Consider the following 18092-nt stretch of genomic DNA (forward strand, 5'->3'; position numbering starts at 1 on the left):
GAGCTCGCGCGACCACTCTTCCCTCAGTCTCCTCCAGCACCTCGTCGCAAACGGGGCCGGAAAGCGTGGCGGCGCAGGCGCAGGCGCCGAGAGCGGAGGCGGCGGTGGTGGCGGCCGCTGGCCAGTGTAAGATGGCGGCGGCGTTGGTGGCGGCAGTGGACGGGGCGGCTGGGCCTGGAACAGTCGGAGCAGCCGCTGGCAGAAGGATGACCCAAGGCGGGAAGCGGGCTGCTGAGCCTCGCCGGCTCCCGTGCTTGTAACTGCCCCAGCCGGACACCCCCCCCCCTTGACCTATCCGGTCCGTGTCTCGTTCCGGCTTGGCCTCCTGACCCCCTCGCCCCCGGCCCGCTCCCCGTCAGGATAGGTTGGATTCCTTTCCCGAGCTCCCGGGGCTCAGGTCTGTTCTTGGCCCTGACCCGAGTCTCCGCCGGGAGGACTGGCTGCCCTTGCCTCGGGTCAGCCCTGGGCTTGCCCCCAAAAGCCTGCCCCGCAGCCCTCAGGGACGTCTTGCTCCTGGGGTGACCCGTGCGAGTGCGCGTTTTTACCCCTTAGACCGGGGGAAGCGGTCGCCCTGCGTCTCCCCGTCACCTCGGGGCCACCGCGCAGCGTGCCCCCTCCCCCACCGCGAGTTCTCGGGCCCAGCACCTTGTACGGAAGGCCGAGGTCCAAGTCAGTTGTCGCCGTCCGCTCTTGTCCCCTTTGTGAGACAGTTCTCGCAGCCTGCTTCCCCTCACCCCCAGACCTTCCAGGGCGCCGCAGAACCGTACCATTTGCTCCCTGTTAGTTGGAAGGCATCTGGTGGCTTGAATTTCTGACTCCTAGGATTGTTGCCGGAGTCCTGTAAACAAACCGGCACTAGCGCTATCGCGTTCTCCCCGGGATTTCCCCCTGCTCTCAGAGGTTTGCTTGTGGGCTAGCGTGGGAAGGATTCAGGTTTTCCTCTTAGGTGGCTTGTTTAGGTGGAGCCGGGAGAGGACTTCCCTGGTTCATTTTATTCCTGTTAACTGGGTGGGTGATTTGTGGGGTAGCTTGAGCTGCTCTGGTGTTAAAGCGTTCCGAGGAGGTCTACAGAGACTCTGAAATGTATTCCTAAATCGTTTTATTGTGATGTTTGGTAGAGATACCTTTGCCATTTAAACTTTAACTTTTCTCAGCCCTTCAGTGAATCAACAGACCTGTTTTCTCAGGAGCACAGCCTGGCCCTACTTCAGTGATAAAGAAGGAAAGGTGAGTAGGAGTTGAAGGCATTCGAATTCCTGGACCCAAGACAGACCCTACCCTGATGCTCAAGTGCTGACCACTGAGATCTTAAAATTCCTGCCACAGTATCCCAGAGTTGGGGTATTGCTGTTGGCTGCGTTCCGGCTCCGGTTAAGTTACTCTGACAAGTTTTACTGGCTGGGGGCATCTTGACGTTCTGTCCTAAACTGTTGCTGGGTATCGTCAAATCACCCCAGTGAAGCCTGCAAGTCCGTGTTTCTCCCCCTGGTGGGTCGTGATTCTTACACTGTTAAAAGCTGGGAATTCGCTTGCCCGAGTGCTGGCCTCTTGCCAGATCCAGTCTCTTCCCTTCTCGGGGTTTTGGACTGTTGTGTCTGTGTAGGGGTGAATCCAGCTGCTTGTGAGGCTGGGCAGTGCCGGCGCCGTCAGTCGGTGTCTGAGTTCAGTCCACCTCCGAATTCCAACTTTTCAGGACATAGTAGTCAATTGGGGGTTAAAAAAATTCGGCTGTTCTTTTATACTTGGTCTGAAGAGTTTTTGGTGAGCGGGGCAGTCATCCTGTGCATTTAGCAGCATGGGCCAGGGTCCAAGAGGGAGTCCGAACTTGCTTGTGAATGTAATTTTTGTAGGACTCTCAGGTTTCTGGTAGCAGAGACTAGTGCTGTGGTTGACGTCCATGGGCTGTGACAGAAGAGCTGAGTGGCTCTAGAAGGTAGGCCTGGGTGATTGCTAATACCTTTATGCCAGGTAGTCAGTAAAGGCTGAGCGTGACACTGGGAAGTTTTGTTTCTCATGGTGTGCTCGTTAGAGAATGAACTGGAACAAGATTATTATTGGTGGCCTGTATGTGTATCAGTAAGGTGTAAAAAGATAATTCAGCTTTGAGAGCTGGACAGACCCGAGTTTAAATACTAAGATTTATTGGCCCTGAGACCTTGGGCAAGCTACTTAAACTTGGACTCTTAATTTCCACATCTCTCAAAGTGGGATAATACCACTTACCTCCTGGGGTCATTGTTAGTATTGTATGAGGGAACCTGTGTTAAGCCGTTCGATGCCTAACATAGGATGGACACTTAAAAAAAAAAGGTTTTCTTTACACATCATTGCTGGGGCTTTGGGTTTGAGTAAGGTATGCATTAGTCGATGCTTCTTTGCATTCTGCTTTCGAACATGTTCCCCCCCCTTTTTTTAAAAATCATTTTTAATTGGTCAGCGTGGATACATGCTTTGTGGGTACGCACCTACAGTTATCTGAACACGATTGAGATCTGTGTGGTGGGGGTTCGAGGTCAGAGGACAGCGGAAATACTACACGTCCGTCTGTGTGTATCTCTCAGTGCATTCTTAGATGAAACATCAGTCTCTTCCTTAGTTCGTTGCTTCCTTCCTCCTGGTCTCTGTTAGCACACGTGATCAGTGTTGACACAAGGATTGTAATCCCTCCCCTTGCTGTTTAGGTGGTGTTTTTCACCTCTGCTCAGGCTCCCCGTTATGCTTTTTCCTTTTTGCCTTGAAGAGAATACATTTTTTCTGAGCTATCGGGCTCTGCAGTGATCTTCATCAATAGATTATCAGAGGACTAGACCACGAGACGGTCTCCTTGTTCTTGGAAGTGAGTCTGGGCTAGGCAGCAGGGACTGCAGAGCATTTGATTTGATCTCTGCAGCTGGACCATCTTAACAGTGTGATGGCAAAGATGCAGCTTTTTAACCTCGTGTTGGCTTTTGTTCTACATCTTTTTGGGCGGATGGAAATTAAAAGTGTTGATAATACTGCAGTGAAATCAACTGTATTCATTCAGGCCAGTGATCAAATTAGAGTTGATCAGCTTTCATTACCACCATCCAGGGTCTGAGCTCTCCCTGTTGAAAAGTAGACTTTTGGATGGAGGGTTTTGAGGTGGGCCGAGACTGCATTTTTATTATTTGTGTTTTTATGAGATCTGGAGATCTGTGTTGGGGGGTAGGGTTGGGAGGTGAAAGGGACATACGTTGAAAGAGGCGTAGCTTTGCTCTTCTCTGTGTGCTGGGTAAGAATCCTTCCTCCCCCAGGGGTTTCCGATTCTGAAGTCCAGGTGACATCTTTGTATACAGTGAACCAGTATTCTTAGTCTCCGGCCACAGTTGTAAAATTGTTACCTTGTTACCTTTCTGAAGATGCTTTATATTTCAGAGCGTTGCATAAGAATTGTCACATCTTATTAGGAAGTATTTCCTAGTATGGCTGAAGTGGGAGGCCAGTTTGCTTGTGACCTTAATTCCAGCCACCAACCTGATAGGGCATTTTGTACAGCGGTCTGTGGAAAGCATAGGAATCAGTACCAGGGCTGTGATCCTTAATGTTGCCTAGAATCAACCTAAGACGGAAGCTTGTCTTCAGAGAGAGCCAAAAGCAAGCAGCGTTTTTGTTGCCAGTTTAAAACAATACTGACATTTCAAGAGCAAAGGGACTCTAGGAGAAGACGTTCTGCAGACGTGCGCCCTATTGTGGCTAACTGAGACCTTCAGACTTTCACACTCTGGGTCCTGTGTTCTAGCAGGTGAATTTACAGGCTTTTAAAAGCATGGGGTGACAATGAAACTTTGTTTTCAGGAGACAGATTTGTTTCTGGATTGTTTCTACCATAGGAAAGTTATTCTAAACCTGTTTAGGAATGGTCCAGAGTATAAAAAACAGAGTTATCCAAATAGCTTTTTTTTGCATAACATTGGTGTTTAAGTTAGTTTTTAAGATTGAATTAGCTTTTTCTTCTTTAAAAACAAATGATCAGTAAGCCAAGGTAATCTACTTACTGTCACCCAATCTGGAACCCAGGGAACTAGCTGAAAGAATTGAATCGGCAACAGACGTGGAGGTGGTGACGTGTGTAAATGTCAGAGCCAGACGCCAGTGATTTTAGCTTAGCTCTGCAGTAATAGGAAAACTTTTCATCTTAATGTTGTGAATATAATAGAGAAACTTTGTCACCATTAAGCTTGGTCAGAAATTCTTGTTTACTTGATTTAGTTATTCTCTTGGAGATGGAAGTCCTTGAAAGGTCTTTGAAAGTTAGTGTGTAATGAATTTTGCGAATCGGTCACACTCCTCTACTGCAGGCTTTTATCTCTGTCTCCATAGGACTTAGTTTCTGGGCCAGAGCCCACTTTCTCTAGTGCTTGCCTTGACCTCCGGAACGTGTACACTAAAGATAAATTACTGGACTGAGCCTGCTCTGAGTTTGCAGGTTGGGTGGGGGGGTGATTGCTATGGCAAAGATGGCATCTTATTACCAAAAGGTAGTGTGTCTGACGGGTTGGGTTGCTGCAGACGTCTTTGGTGTTGCCCCTGAGAGCCTCGGTGTGTGCTCTCATCCTCCGATGGTACTGTTTGAGGAGGTCTCGCAAAGTCCTAACGCGAAGCATCCGTGCTTGCCTCCCGTGTCGTCCTGTCGCTCTTGGTTTGTCTTAGCCATCTGGAGATCTGTGTGGGGGTAGCCAAGAGCCTGCGTTCCTCTGGCGTACTGTAAGCCTTGCCCCATTACCAGACCCGTTTTAGCTTACTGAGGGCCCCACGTTAGACTCTGCTCTCACCTGGTGCAGGTGGGAGAGCACTTGTGCATGTCGTTAGCCTTCCTGTTCGTACTGTGTCATTGTCCCTTGTGTCTTTGGAGCGTCCTGTTGCGAGTCCTTTCCAGTGACTAAAGAGCACTCCGAAATGGGAGTGGTAAAAGCTGGTAGTGGCGGTGGATTCTGACGTGAAGGTAAATCTGGAAATTGTGGGAACACAATGGAGTTTCCTTAGAAATGACTTTTCCTTAGAATCATTTAAATTGAGGTAAATGGGCTTCAGTACGGACAGAAAAAATTCCTTAGCTGTATTGCTGCGGCGGGACTTAAGAGCTGGCGTGCTCTCCTGACGTACTCAGAAACACCGTTATTAGAGTCAGAGCCCGTGAACTGTAAACGCAGGGCATTTGGTCTTACCAGCAGGGAGGGAAGGGCCGAAGGGAGTTCCTTGTTCATCGTATAGTCGATGCAGGAATTCCTTCTTTTCTTCATCGGTGAGGATCTCTTTGAACTTCTCATCTTGGCTATCCAGGGACCCTCAGGAGGGAGGAGAACTAAAGAGTGCGAGGGTTGTGTTTTGGGCACCTGGGTATGTTGGTTTACCGCAGTTCATAGAGCGTGAGTGTGCGCCAGGGATACTGACAGAGCTCCCTGGTTCTTTAAAAGGCCAGTGAGCGGGGAAGCAGCTTTTATAGACTTGGGACCGTGTCCTCCGTGATGCGCAGTGTCTGTCGTTCCTGAGTGGTGAAACCCCGGCTTCTCTAGGAAGTGCGGTCTGCAAAAATGAGAAGCTGGAAAAATAATGCGCATCCCTGCCCTGTACAGACAGGCTCTTTGCAAAAATGTCTCTAATTTTCGAAACCAGCTCCTGCAGAGTAATGGTATTGTCCCACTTTATAGAAAGAGAAACAGACCCAAGTGGTAGAATCAGAACTCAAACTCCGCTCTGACCGACGCCGAAAGTCCTTTTTTTATTATACCTCGTGCTGCCTTTAGAAACCTGGACTTTTCCATGCCAACCAGTGAAACAAATGAGCTGTAAAGAAGAATTTGGTATTTCTTATAAAACATATGTGAAGTGTATAAATAACATTTCTGAATTGTTTAAACACGGCTCTCAGGTTATGATTAACTGGTAGGCTATTGAGATTTTTGAGGCAATAACTTTAATGGACGTAACTACACTGAAGGAGATAGCTGAAGCCTTTTTTGATCCTTGAAGAGGGAGAAAATGGCATTTTGCCTTCAGTCTGAAGGTGTCTCCACAGAACACTGTTCTGATTCTCAGAGCCTTTCCTCGGTCTGCCTCTTCCTGTACTTCTCTGAAGCATTTGCAGTGTGGATGGTCCTCACCTTCTTTTTTCTTAAAAAACTTGATTTATTTATTTGACAGGCAGAGATCACAGATAGGCAGAGAGACAGGCAGAGAGAGAGAGGAGGAAGCAGGCTCCCTGCCGAGCAGAGAGCACAGTGCGGGGCTCGATCCCAGGACCCTGAGATCATGACCTGAGCTGAAGGCAGAGGCTTAACCACTGAGCCACCCAGGCGCCCCTGGTCTCCACCTTCTTGAAACCTTCCTGTCTCTTGACCTCCAAGATGTTTGACATTCATTATTCCTTCTGCTCTCCTGTGCATTTTGCAGTCTCCCTCTTACTTCTTTTCCCAAGGGTAGGTGTTCCCGAAGGTTCTTTCCTTGGACTGTCTCACCTTTCTTGGGTACTTAACTTTTTGTTGTTGTTGTTTTTTTTAGTGAGGTATGACTTACATGGTGGTTGATTTCGAAGCTTCTCTGTACAGTAATTCCCGAGTATGTATCTCTGACCCTGATTTCTTAAATTCCAGACCGACTTCTGTTTTCCAGTACCTTCCTGACATGTCAACTTGGATTTTAAACATAGTCAAAATCAAATTCATCTCGTCTCCCATACATGCCAGCTTCTCATTTATGATGTTGATTCTCCCTGGGCACCCAGACTCCGACTTGCCCTTTTGATCTTGGGGGCCTCGTAACTACGGCCTGCTCTGCCTCGGCACGGCCCGCTCACATCGCTTCCCTTCTCCTTGCCTTTGCCGGCAGCCCCAGACAGGCGCTCCGTGCTTTTTACCTCAACAGCTGTGGACGCTTTTAAACTTGTTTCTCCTTCCTTTTCTGTCCGTTTCAGTCCCATCTTGCTAATCTTGACAAAATAATTTTCCTGGCACCCTCCCCCCCCGCACCCCTCCACACAACTTCTCAATTGATGAGCTGCGCCCCACCCCCTGGCCCAGACGGACGGGGCCATACCAGGTTTTTCATCTTGCATGTATCTCCTCATCCTTGTCCTGGTCCTTCTCTGCTTCACCCCCTGAAATCCCGTCTTCCCTTCAAAGCCGAGTTTATCTTTTCTTTTCTTTCTTTCTTTTTTTTTTTTTTTTTTTTTTTTTTGATGATACTGATGCTGGCATCCCTCGTGTCCTCACTGTCTACTCATTTTTCCGACTGATGAGTGGCTGCAGAAGGGATTCGGACTGCCTGGACTGGGTTTGTAGCTCCTGTGGTGCCTTGTAGGCTGTTGCCTGACTAGCCTGCCCGTGCGTCGTTGGGCCACTGGGTGGTGTCAGAGGCCTAGGATGTGTGTACGCAAAGGCGGCAGGCGTGCGGGCAGTTGGGGGCCCTGTGCTGTCAGATCTTCCGCACAGCACGGAGAGGGCTGAATTTTCCTGATCCAGAAACACTTACAGTTTCTTTCCGCTCCTCTGCCCAGCGTGCCGGAGGAGACCGTTGTATACTTACCTCTTCTTAGTGCCTCAGAGGAGTGGCCCCGCACTACAGGCCTGTCCCCCTGAAGCATGCTGTATGTCGCCTGAAGTTCAGTTTCCTCGGGGTTATCCTTTGAATTTCAGTGCCCGGGGCTCTCTGATTAATAAACACTGCACTGCTGGAGCATCGCTGGGAGTCGGAAGTTGGCTGAGGAAGTGTTTATTGTGAAGTAGAGAAATAAGGTGAGGAGAATGAATTTTAAATGAGCCATTTCAGCTTGAAAACCACAATTGGGGATAGGGAAATTAGGTCTGGTCGATTCCAGTTCTGTTTTTTTTTTTTTAGGATTTGATTTATTTATTTGACAGAGAGAGAGATCACAAGCAGGCAGAGAGGCAGGCAGAGAGAGAGGGGGAAGGTCTGGTCGATTCCAGATGGACACAAAGCCCAGGGCAGAAAGGCAGATTTGTCCTGGAGATGGAGATGGGGCCCTGAACAGCTGTCCTGTTATGGGCGTGTTGGGACGCCTGTCCTCCCAAGAGGAGCTAAACACTGTGACTCTCAGATGTCTGTTCTGCTCATAACTGAAGTATTTTCTACCACCATTTGTCAGTTTCAGAGGCGATTCTAAAACTTTGTCTACTTTAAATATGGGTGTTGATGTAGGAGAGCTTGGTGCTTCAGTTGCAGAGGGAGGCATGCCAGAACAGACTGCTGGGCTTATGTAAGGCATGGGGACTGCGGGGCCGGCTGAGCCCGGGTCTTAGTCAAAGGGATCAGGGATGGTGATGTCTGTAGTTGTTGATGCTCCCATTGGGCCTGAGGTGAGGAAGAATTATCACACTTCTTTTTCTAGACTCCAAAGGAATGAAAATGAAATTTAATTTGAGAGAAATTTTAAAAAGCATCAAGTATACAAATTGACAGTACAACCACAGAACTATTTTAAACTCCTTCAGGCTCTCAGTACTTTTAGTTGTCACCAAGACAGAGGGGTTGGAGTCTTTTTATAAGTTTAGGATTCATCTTGCCTGTCATGGTGTTGCTGGGAAATCACAGGTGGCTTCTGTTGCAGCCAAACTCCTCCCATACTTTCTTTTTCGAACAAGAACTGGTATCTTGCTCTCAGTTACTGTGTCATGTTGAGCACTTTAGCCAGTGTCTGTTAGTAGTCCCAGCGTTAAGAATTTAGTATTTTTAATTTTATTCTAATTATTATTATTTTGTAAAAGCAGGCTCCATACCTAGCATGGAGCCCAGCACAGGGCTCGAACTTGTGACCCTGAGATCAAGACCTGGGTGGAGATCCGAAGTCGGATGCTTAACCAACTGAGCCACCCAGGTGCCCCGACCCTGAGAATTTAGTATTTTCAATTTTAATTGTTGGGCTTTGTCCATCATTAACACTTGGCCTGACTTCTTCCTCCCACATCCCTTTTCTTATTCCCTTTTTATTGGCCACGGTTTTTGAGGTATCACTTACATACATGTAAAATTTACACCTTTTTTCAGTGACTCATTCTGTAGATTCTGACACACACACAGTCACATGACAGCACCAAGGTGGAGGCATAGAACAGTTCCATCCCTTCCAGAGGTTTCCTCATGCCTGTTCTCGGTCCGTGCTCTTCCCCCACCCCCGGCAACCGCTCTTCTGTTTGTCCGTATCGTTTATTTTGTTTAGCATGTCCCGAGAATAGAATCCTACCACAGAGCTGTTGGGGTCTTGCTTCTTTGACATAGTGCGACATACCTGCCACCCATCTGCATTCCTGTGTTTCACTAAGTCATTCCTTCTTGTCGCTCAGTAGATGGATCACAACTTACGTATTATCTATGACATGGTTGGAGAATATTTGATAGTTCCTGGTTTTTGGTGAACTTAAATAAAGCCACTAAAGAAAACACTCACCTGTAGGTTTCTGGGTGAACTTTTTTTATTTTTTTTTTGAGTACGTACCTGAGTGGGATTCCTGGGTTGTATGGTAAGTTTGTGTAAAAAACTTCCGAACTGTTTTCCAAAGTGACTGCCATTTGCATTTTTGCCAGCAGCGTGTGGGACTGGAGTTGCTCCCTTCCTTGTTAGCACTTGATAAAGGAAGCTTTCGTTATTATTATTTTAATAAATTTTAGCCATTCTTATAGGCGTATAGAGACTTATTGTAGCTTTAGTTTGTAGTTCCCTCATGGCTGAGGGATGTCAAGCATCTTCTCAGGTGACTGTTATTCAGCTGTGAGAAGTAGATTTTGGCTGCTGCCCTCTAGGAAACCATCTTTTTTGCAGATATTTTCTTCCAGTTCTTGGCTTGTTTTTTCATTTTCTTAGTAGTGTCTCTTGAAGAGTAAATTTTTAATTTGGTAAGTCCAGTTTAATTTTTTCTTTCACAGCTTGTGGGGGGCTTGTTTTGTTTTGAGTCATTCTCTTAAATATTTGCCTAACCTGTGTCACAAGCATTATCTTCTTTGTTTTCTTCTGGAAGTTGTATTGTTTGGGCTTTTTAAAAATTTTTTACTTTTTTATTTTTTAAAGATTTTATTTATTATTTGACAGAGATCATAAGTAGGCAGAGAGGCAGGCAGAGACAGAGAGAGAAGGGGAAGCAGCTCCCTGCTGAGCAGAGAGCCCGATGTGGGGCTCAATCCCAGGACCTTGGGATCATGACCTGAGCTGAAGGCAGAAGCTTTAACCCACTGAGCCACCCAGGCATCCCTATTGTTTGAGCTTTTACGTTTAGGTCTATGATCCATTTTGAGTTAGTTTTTGTATATTGTACAACTTAGGAGGAAAGGTGTTTTTGTGGGTTTTTTCTTGCCTTTTTTTCCTTTTTCTTTTTTGCATTTGGATATCCTGTTGTTCTGGTATATGTGGTCTATTAAACAAATCTTTCCTCAATATTGAGAAAAGAAAACCCCCCCAGTGGTTTTAAACAAGAGATGTTTGGTACCTCTTCCACAAAGTACTTTTATACACTGTATTAACTGTCCCTTTGCTTGGTTTTTAGTTAATAATTTGTCATATATTTGGTTAAAAATTTAAAGCCTTTTTATTAACGCAAGAGATATCTAGGTCATTGGAATTTCTTGGGTAGAAATTAAAATGACACCTGGATATTTTTTTCCCCATCCCCCAATAGTTTACTCTTTAACCTTCAGTTTGGCAGAGGTTAGGGTTATTTTTAGAGTGTAGGCAGTAGAGCTAATCTAATTAAACTCCCCCAGCTACCTGGGACAGTGAGCTCCTCAGCTCTTCCAGGCTGAGATTGGTTTGCTCTGGACTGGATTTTACATGACAGTTCATCAAGGTAAAAGCAGTGGATTTGTTGGGAATGTAGTGCATGAAGAAGGCAATTTATGTTTGGATCAAGTTTAGTCCCTAACTTCTGATTCTTTTCTTTTTCCCCCCCAAGATTTATTTATTTATTTATTTGTCAGACAGAGATCACAAGTAGGCAGAGAGGCAGGTGGGGGTGAGGGTGGGAGAGCAGGCTCCCTGCTGAGCAGAGAGCCCGGATGCCCGGGCTCTATCCCAGGACCCTGGGATCATGAACGTGAGCCAATGGCAGAGGCTTACCCCACTGAGCCACCCAGGCGCCCCTTAACTTCTGATTCTTTTTTAAGATTTTATTTATTTCTTTGACAGAGATCACAAGTAGGCAGAGAGGCAGGCAGAGAGAGAGGAAGGGAAGCAGGTTCCCTGCTGAGCAGAGAGCCCGATGCGGGGCTTGATTCCAGGACCCTGGGATCATGACCTGAGCTAAAGGCAGAGGCTTTAACCCACTGAGCCACCCAGGCGCCCCAACTTCTGATTCTTAAATAAGATTAATTCTTTGGTGCTGAAGGAGATTCTAGAGGGGCATCTATAAGAGTCAAGGCATCTTGGCTCTTAATTTGGGTGCTTTAATTCCTGCCCCAGAGTTGAGACGGTTTTAAATTTCTTTATTCTGATAGAAATGTAAAGGATAAGAATAACAGATAATTTCCAAAGTGATTGTATTTTATTGTCATCATTTCTTGACTTTTTCAAAGAGTGGTCCTCCAAAGGGGAAGGTGTGTACCCCAAGGAGCATTGAAGGTGACATGGTGATACATAGAAAAAGAATGTCGGAACTTGTTTTTTTTTTTTCCCTAGAAAAATTAAGCTCGCGTTCGATGTCACTTGATTAGATGTGTGACGCACATGCACCCATGCTGGGGGCTCGTGGTAGAACTTGCTGCTGATCGGGGTTTGCGCGCAGCGTTGGGAGCACTGCTGGCGCATCCTGCTGCGGGCCTGTTAAACTGGAATTCTGCTCCGGTGCGCCGTCTCTGCGGTTGCTGAAGCTAGTGTACTAGTGTACAGAAAGAGAAAATGAATCTGGAGAAGGATAAGTAGCTCACCGGTGGTCAGAAAGGCTTCACTGATACTACAACCCGGGACTAGTTTTCGGTCTAGAACTAGTTTTGCTAAACTCTGTGGCCCCTAAAATGTGACCTTTAGAAGCTGTCCGCCTGCCAGCTCAGGGATTAAACAGAGTTGGCGTCGGCACGCGCCGGGTTGTCCCTGTTTCTGAATTTGTGGTACATTTTGTCAACTTCTTCCCAAAGAGAAGATCTCTTTTTGTAAGAACCTTAAACCATTTTCCCCAAAAGACAGCTCTGCAGCCCCTGAGTGTGAGTGGAACCGTATGGCTCCGCTCTTGCTGCCTCTCAGGGCGAGGAGCCCTGGCTGCTCCTGGTCGTGGGGGCTACGAGAGCAGATGCGTTCTCCAGCGCCTTACGGATCTGTGGCTCGGGCCGGCTGGGCCCCTGCAGGAACCGGTGCCGTTCAGTTTTGAGCCAGGGTCTCTGGAGCCACTTTCTTCTTTGGAAGGTGGTCATGCTGGTGGACAGTATGGCGCGGTTGAGAGGTGAGAAGACATCAGAGCTCTTCTCCGCTGACCAGAAGGCATCCTGTGCTTATGACCTGAGTGTTTAATCGTAACAAAGTAGCACACTTGTTTTCCCCAAGTTGGGAGACTTTTGCAGCATAATTAACTTAAACCCTAGGTGGGGAAGAAGCTATTGCCGAGATGCTGGAGAATGTAAACAGGGACTCCCAACAGGAAAAAGCCAGTGCTGTGTGAAGAATGCTGTGCAGAAATACCTCCTTGCAGTAGGAGGACGAAAACAGCCTGCTCTGCAAACCGCTCGCCGCTGGTGTTTTCGCGGTGGCTTCACAAATCTGTGCTTTGTTGGCGTCGTCTCCCAGCACCCTTCCAGGGCCTGCCTCAGACTCGGCCTCCGTCCTACCCGTGCGTTGCTTCTACTCCCCCGTGCTGGCCTGCAGAGCAAGCTCTGGGCAGCTGTCTCTTGGCAGGGGACACTTTTTGAAGCAACTTGGATTTCTGTAGAGGAGAGTAGGGGGTCAGGATAGGGATGGGGCTGCTTCTGGGATAATTGTTGTGGGAATGAAAGGGCTGTTGAAAGATTAGAAGCCCGTGTGCCTGGGTACGAGGACCGGAGTCATAATCATACTTTGTCTTTGACCAGTGCCTTTTGTCCAGGCACTGAAAGGGCTTAACAAAATTCTGGTCTGAATAATATTATTCTTTGCTCTTTGGAATTTGCTCGAGGTGGGAGTGAGGCCCTGTAAAAATAATGTGTTACAGTGGGATGAAAGGGAAAAGGCTAGGTACCCCAATTCACAGACAGGGCTTCGCCAAACAGGTCTGGTGAGAGCTGGCGGAATTAGATGAAATAGCGTTTGCCACTTTTGAGATGGGTTGAGATGGTTTCATGGAAATGTGGCCCTTTCCTTCCCTAGCTGTGGACTTGGTGGCTTAGTTGTAAGAGGAAAAAAGAAACCTTTTAGGTTCTTTCTTGGGGAAGGGTGCTCCTGAATTCTAATTTGGCTCTGCCTCTTAACAATCCTTAGTGTCTGCCTGTAAGATCAGAGCCTGGCATCTGAGTGAACACAGAGCCCGAACACTCACCCCTATAGCTTGGTCTTTCCTGTCTCTTGATTCGTGTGTAAGGTGGTATTTGGAGTCTGGCCCACCTCTTCATGTAACAAAGGCATGTCTTTCACAGAATTTATGGGTGATGCCTATGATTAAATTTACAACAGAAGATTCTTGCCTGGAGGACAAGGCTGAAGCTAGCTCTTTGTGTTAGGCCTCTGTGCGTGTAGTACCTGTCGCCGGTTATATGCCTGCTGGTGCAGGTTTGAGCTCAGTTCCTTCTTTCCCATCTCAGAAATCCCTGCCAGCTACCCAGGTAAAGAGATGACCTCCCAAAGATGTCTCTGTATGGAATTGAGACGTGGGGGAGGAGGACCTGCTATGATTTTCAGCAGCTGACGAGCCCTGTTGAACACACAGTCAAAGCTGTCTTTCCCCCTTTTTTTAAAGGAGTCTCTACACCCAGTGTGGAGCTTGAACTTAACAACCCTGAGACCAAGACTTGCATGCTCCACTGACAGAGCTAGCCAGGCACCCCTCAGAAAATCATTTTTATGAAAATGACAAAGGCTGTGCGTGGCTAAATGTCTTGTCCCTTTTGTCTTTTCTCCTAGGTTATTTCCTAATTGTTTCATTCTCTTCCTCTCCTAAATGCAGGCTGGCCACTATAAACATCATTCAAGATGTCCAGCAAAGGGAGCAGCGCAGATGGCAAAACAGACTTAGCCAATGGTAAGGGGCCACCTGAGGTTCTGCTCCTCCCCTGAAGAAAGTGGAGACCTGGGGTTTTAGTGGAGGGAAGGAAATCTTGCCTAAGCGTGGACCCTGCCTGTGTTGTTCTGTGTATAGAAAACTATACAGGAGACACCCTGGACTATCTGGGACTTTTGTTGCTTCAACTTCTGACTGTTTCCAGAAGGTCAGTAATAGAGGTATGCCATTAGGAGTTCAGGTAGTTTGGAATTCTGAAAGGTTGTAAGAGTGGATGAAACCTAGGAGGAAAAGATCAGTTAGTGGTGGAAAGAAGGGAGCTGTGGGAGGGTAAGGTTCCCCAGTTGTGACGAGGGGTCTCTTTCTGCGGCAGGTCCTAGTTCGGTGGAGACAGCAGACGAGAGATGAAGTTCCAGCCTAAACCGACTGGTGTGAGGGCTGGCCTCTGTTCTTTGTAGGGTCTGGCCAGGTGTGAACTCACTGGGTCTGGGGCTTGTTTGAAGGTAGAATATCAAGATTTTAATAATGGGTTATTCGATTAATGCTTCAGCCTTGAGCTTACTTCTGAACTGGAGAAATGCCCTTCAGATGTAATTGGGCAGCACAGCATCCGGCATTCTTGAGCACGTTGGTCAGGATTATAGGCTCAGTTCTGGTTGATGAGATTGGTAGAGCAGTGAAGTCGAGTAAGGGAAAGTGAGATTTGTCAACATGCTGTTTATTGACCCTGGGTTCTCTTCTTACCACCGCTGTTCGTTCATCTTCTGTTAAGAAAAGTGAACCAGATTTTTGACTGGGCTTCGTTGAGAGACTCGGGGTTCTAGCGTGGTTTGAGGTATGTTGTTGATTTGGAATTTGACCGTCAGCTGGGTCAGGGATTGGCAGACTGTGGCCTCGGACCGGATCTGGCCTGCCCCTGCTTCTGTCAGGTTTGTTGAACGCAGTCATGCCTCACTCATTCACGTGGTGCTGACGGGCGCTTTCATGCTCGAACAGTGGAGCTGAGGACTAGCGACAGAGATCCCTGTGGCCTGTGAAGGCCCTCGCTAGAAGAAACTTGCTGACCTCTGGATCTTGGTCATTGGCTGTGAGGGTCCCCTTGCTGAGCTCGTGATGTACTCTGGCCTTTGTGTGAATATGCTGGAGCCCCCAAGTGCTCTTGATTGGCTAATCATAATTTTAACAAGAAATGCTAGGAGTTTCGGTGTTTGTGTTTTCCTTCTCCCCAGAATCGAAGCGCGTGGCACTTTACCCTTTCTCTCTTCAAGGCCGGCTGTACCCGACAGAGCACAGCTGCCGGCTTCCTCGGCGCGCCGCGCCTGTCTCCGCAGCTGTCGCTCCTGCGAGCGAATTGCTGCACGTTCCCCCTTTCTCTTCCCGCTCCTACCCCCGTAGTTTTCACGCTGGGATCTTACTTGAGGTGCTTTCTGAAAAGAGCTGTTTACAAGCCTCCCTACCTTCTGTCGCCGTTTGAGCCAGCGTGCTGGTATTGTTCGTCTGTTTTCCGTGGTGGGTTTTGCCTGAGAGTTTGACGTCCAGGGCTTCCATGGCTGCAGAGATCTTTGGAACTTCTTGCTCTGCTCCGGGTGACTAAGCTGTCAGGAGCTACTTGGAATCCTTTCAGTGTCCTCGTGGGGTCGGGTAGCTCCTACCAGCATCGCACGGAGCTGCTCTGCTGTACCTCACAACCTTCTCTTCTGGCGAGGTCAAGTTCGTCATCATCAGGAAAGGAGGCCGTGAACAGTGTTTAACGTCCTCAGCCGCCTGCCTGCCTTCCTTCCTTCTACCTTGGCTTCAGTGCGGAGGCTGTGGTCACGTCTCCAGCACACCGCGGAGCGGGACGCTCGCTGGAATGCGATTTGGCTGCTGCTAGGTAGGCGAGTGCGGTGTCTGATCGCGGGGGCTTAGATTGCCCAGAGTGACCTAGTTCTTGGAGAACCACCAACGTGGCCAGCCTGGATGTGGTGAGCTTCCCTTCTCAGATACTGCTCTCGTGGCCCTGCTTTTCATCAGTTTTGTGTGTGCGTCTTGATAAAGCTCTCCCTCAATAAAGAGTTCCTGTAACTAGCAGTAGCATTAACATGGTCAGGTCAGTGGAAGTCAGAATACGTTTATTAGTGAAAGGTGAGCAAAACCCATCCTAACGATCATAGTCCCACTGTCCCTTCTGCTTCCTTCTGGTTGTTAGTGGATTTTAGGACCTCAAGGGAAGGAATTAGGATTTGGGGGGAGGGGAGGAGCAGTGCTTTCTTGAAGTAGGAAATAGTTCAGCTCCCACCCATTGTCAGAATGATTTTCATCTGTTATTTTCTGTTTTTCTCTGAGAAGATGTCTGGACCATTTCTTGCTGGGCATGGATGTTCTTTTCTCTTACATGTGGTTGAGTTATTTGGTGTGACCGGTGGATGTGCCTCGAGCAGGACAGAGCTTAAGGTGGTTGGTACTTGGGCACAGCCCGTCCATGCTTTGCAAGAGAGAGAGAATCGATCACTCTCGGGCCATCCTGGAATTCTCCACTTGGTGTTGAAGTACCTTTATTTGCATGTGGCTTCGGTCTTAATCTTTTCAGTTTCTTGTCCTTTACTCAGAAGGTAGTCTTGGTAAGCATATGAACAGAAACACTTTAATCGAAGTTGGTGTCCGGACCTTTGGGTGATGGTTTTTAGACCGAGGCGGGACATCCTTCTGATCACGGCCCCATTTCCTTATTTCCCTCTCACTCCCCTCTTCTCACTGGCCTGCAGGAAGCTTGTCTAGCAGTCCGGAGGAGATGTCTGGCGCTGAGGAGGGCCGGGAGACATCCTCAGGCATTGAAGTGGAGGCTTCGGACCTGAGCTTGAGCCTGACCGGGGATGACGGTGGCCCCAATCGCACCAGCACAGGAAGTCGGGGTACAGATACAGAGAGCTCGGGTGAAGACAAGGACTCCGACAGCATGGAGGACACTGGCCATTACTCCATCAATGATGAAAACCAGGTCCATGACCGATCAGAGGAAGAAGAGGAAGAAGAAGAGGAGGAGGAAGAGCATCCTAGGCGCCGGGTCCAGCGGAAGCGGGCCAGCCGTGACCAGGACTCGTCAGACGATGAGCGGGCCCTGGAGGACTGGGTGTCTTCAGAGACGTCCGCCCTGCCACGCCCTCGCTGGCAAGCCCTCCCTGCTCTGCGGGAGCGGGAGCTGGGCTCCAGCGCCCGCTTCGTGTATGAGGCTTGCGGGGCGAGAGTCTTCGTGCAGCGTTTCCGCCTGCAGCACGGGCTGGAGGGCCATAATGGCTGTGTCAACACCCTGCACTTTAACCAGCGCGGCACCTGGCTGGCCAGTGGCAGCGATGACCTGAAGGTGGTGGTTTGGGACTGGGTGCGGCGGCAGCCAGTACTGGACTTTGAGAGTGGCCACAAGAGCAATGTCTTCCAGGTGAGGCATGGGGGCAGAACAGCAGTTGAGAAAGGCGGGCGGCAGTTAGACGAGCCTGAGAGGCCTGCTGAGGGAGCTGACGGAGAGCTGCGGTAGAAGGAGGCATCAGGACTAGTCCTGCCGTGGCTCCCGTGGGTCCAGAGATCCACGGCAGCCTTTTGTTTTTCCTAAGCACAGAGGGGGTTAGAAGCCCATTACCGGTGGGGTGCTTGGAGGTTCTCAGCAAGGCACTCAGTGTGCCCTGGGGGAAGGCTCTAGACCTAGACTGGGTTTGGTTCCTAGCCCGGCCCCTTATTAGCTTTGTGATCATGGGCAAATTCTTTAATCTCCGGCTTTAGTTTATTGGTCTGTAGTGTCGAACTAATAACACAGAGGACCAGGGCATTTATACAGCAGTGGAAGTTAAGCAGTTCGGAACCAGGCATAGGGTTAGTGGAATCCTTTGGTTGGGTTGGTTGGAACCTTTGACGAGTATTTGTTAGCGTTACCAGTGTCTGTTTACTCAGCAGCCCAACCCATCATATTGGTCCCAGCACTGA

The 18092-nt window shown here is 48.5% G+C and overlaps 1 protein-coding gene across 4 annotated transcripts in view; it reads left to right on the plus strand.

The window, feature by feature from the left end:
- Positions 1-18092, plus strand: part of DCAF8 (DDB1 and CUL4 associated factor 8) — a 42372-nt gene continuing 24280 nt past the window's right edge. Inside the window, exons 1-4 of one of the 4 annotated variants that reach the window (XM_059413524.1) lie at positions 1-298; positions 1155-1227; positions 14085-14159; positions 16883-17553. In XM_059413524.1, coding sequence (XP_059269507.1) covers positions 14111-14159; positions 16883-17553 — 720 coding nt within the window. In that variant the 5' untranslated portion in view covers positions 1-298; positions 1155-1227; positions 14085-14110. The remainder of the gene's footprint in view (positions 299-1154; positions 1228-14084; positions 14160-16882; positions 17554-18092) is intronic. The other 3 variants (XM_059413525.1, XM_059413526.1, XM_059413527.1) reach the window with 3 other exon arrangements.

Source organism: Mustela nigripes, chromosome 10 (genome assembly GCF_022355385.1).
Source record: "Mustela nigripes isolate SB6536 chromosome 10, MUSNIG.SB6536, whole genome shotgun sequence".
NCBI classification, from domain to species: Eukaryota; Metazoa; Chordata; class Mammalia; order Carnivora; family Mustelidae; genus Mustela; species Mustela nigripes.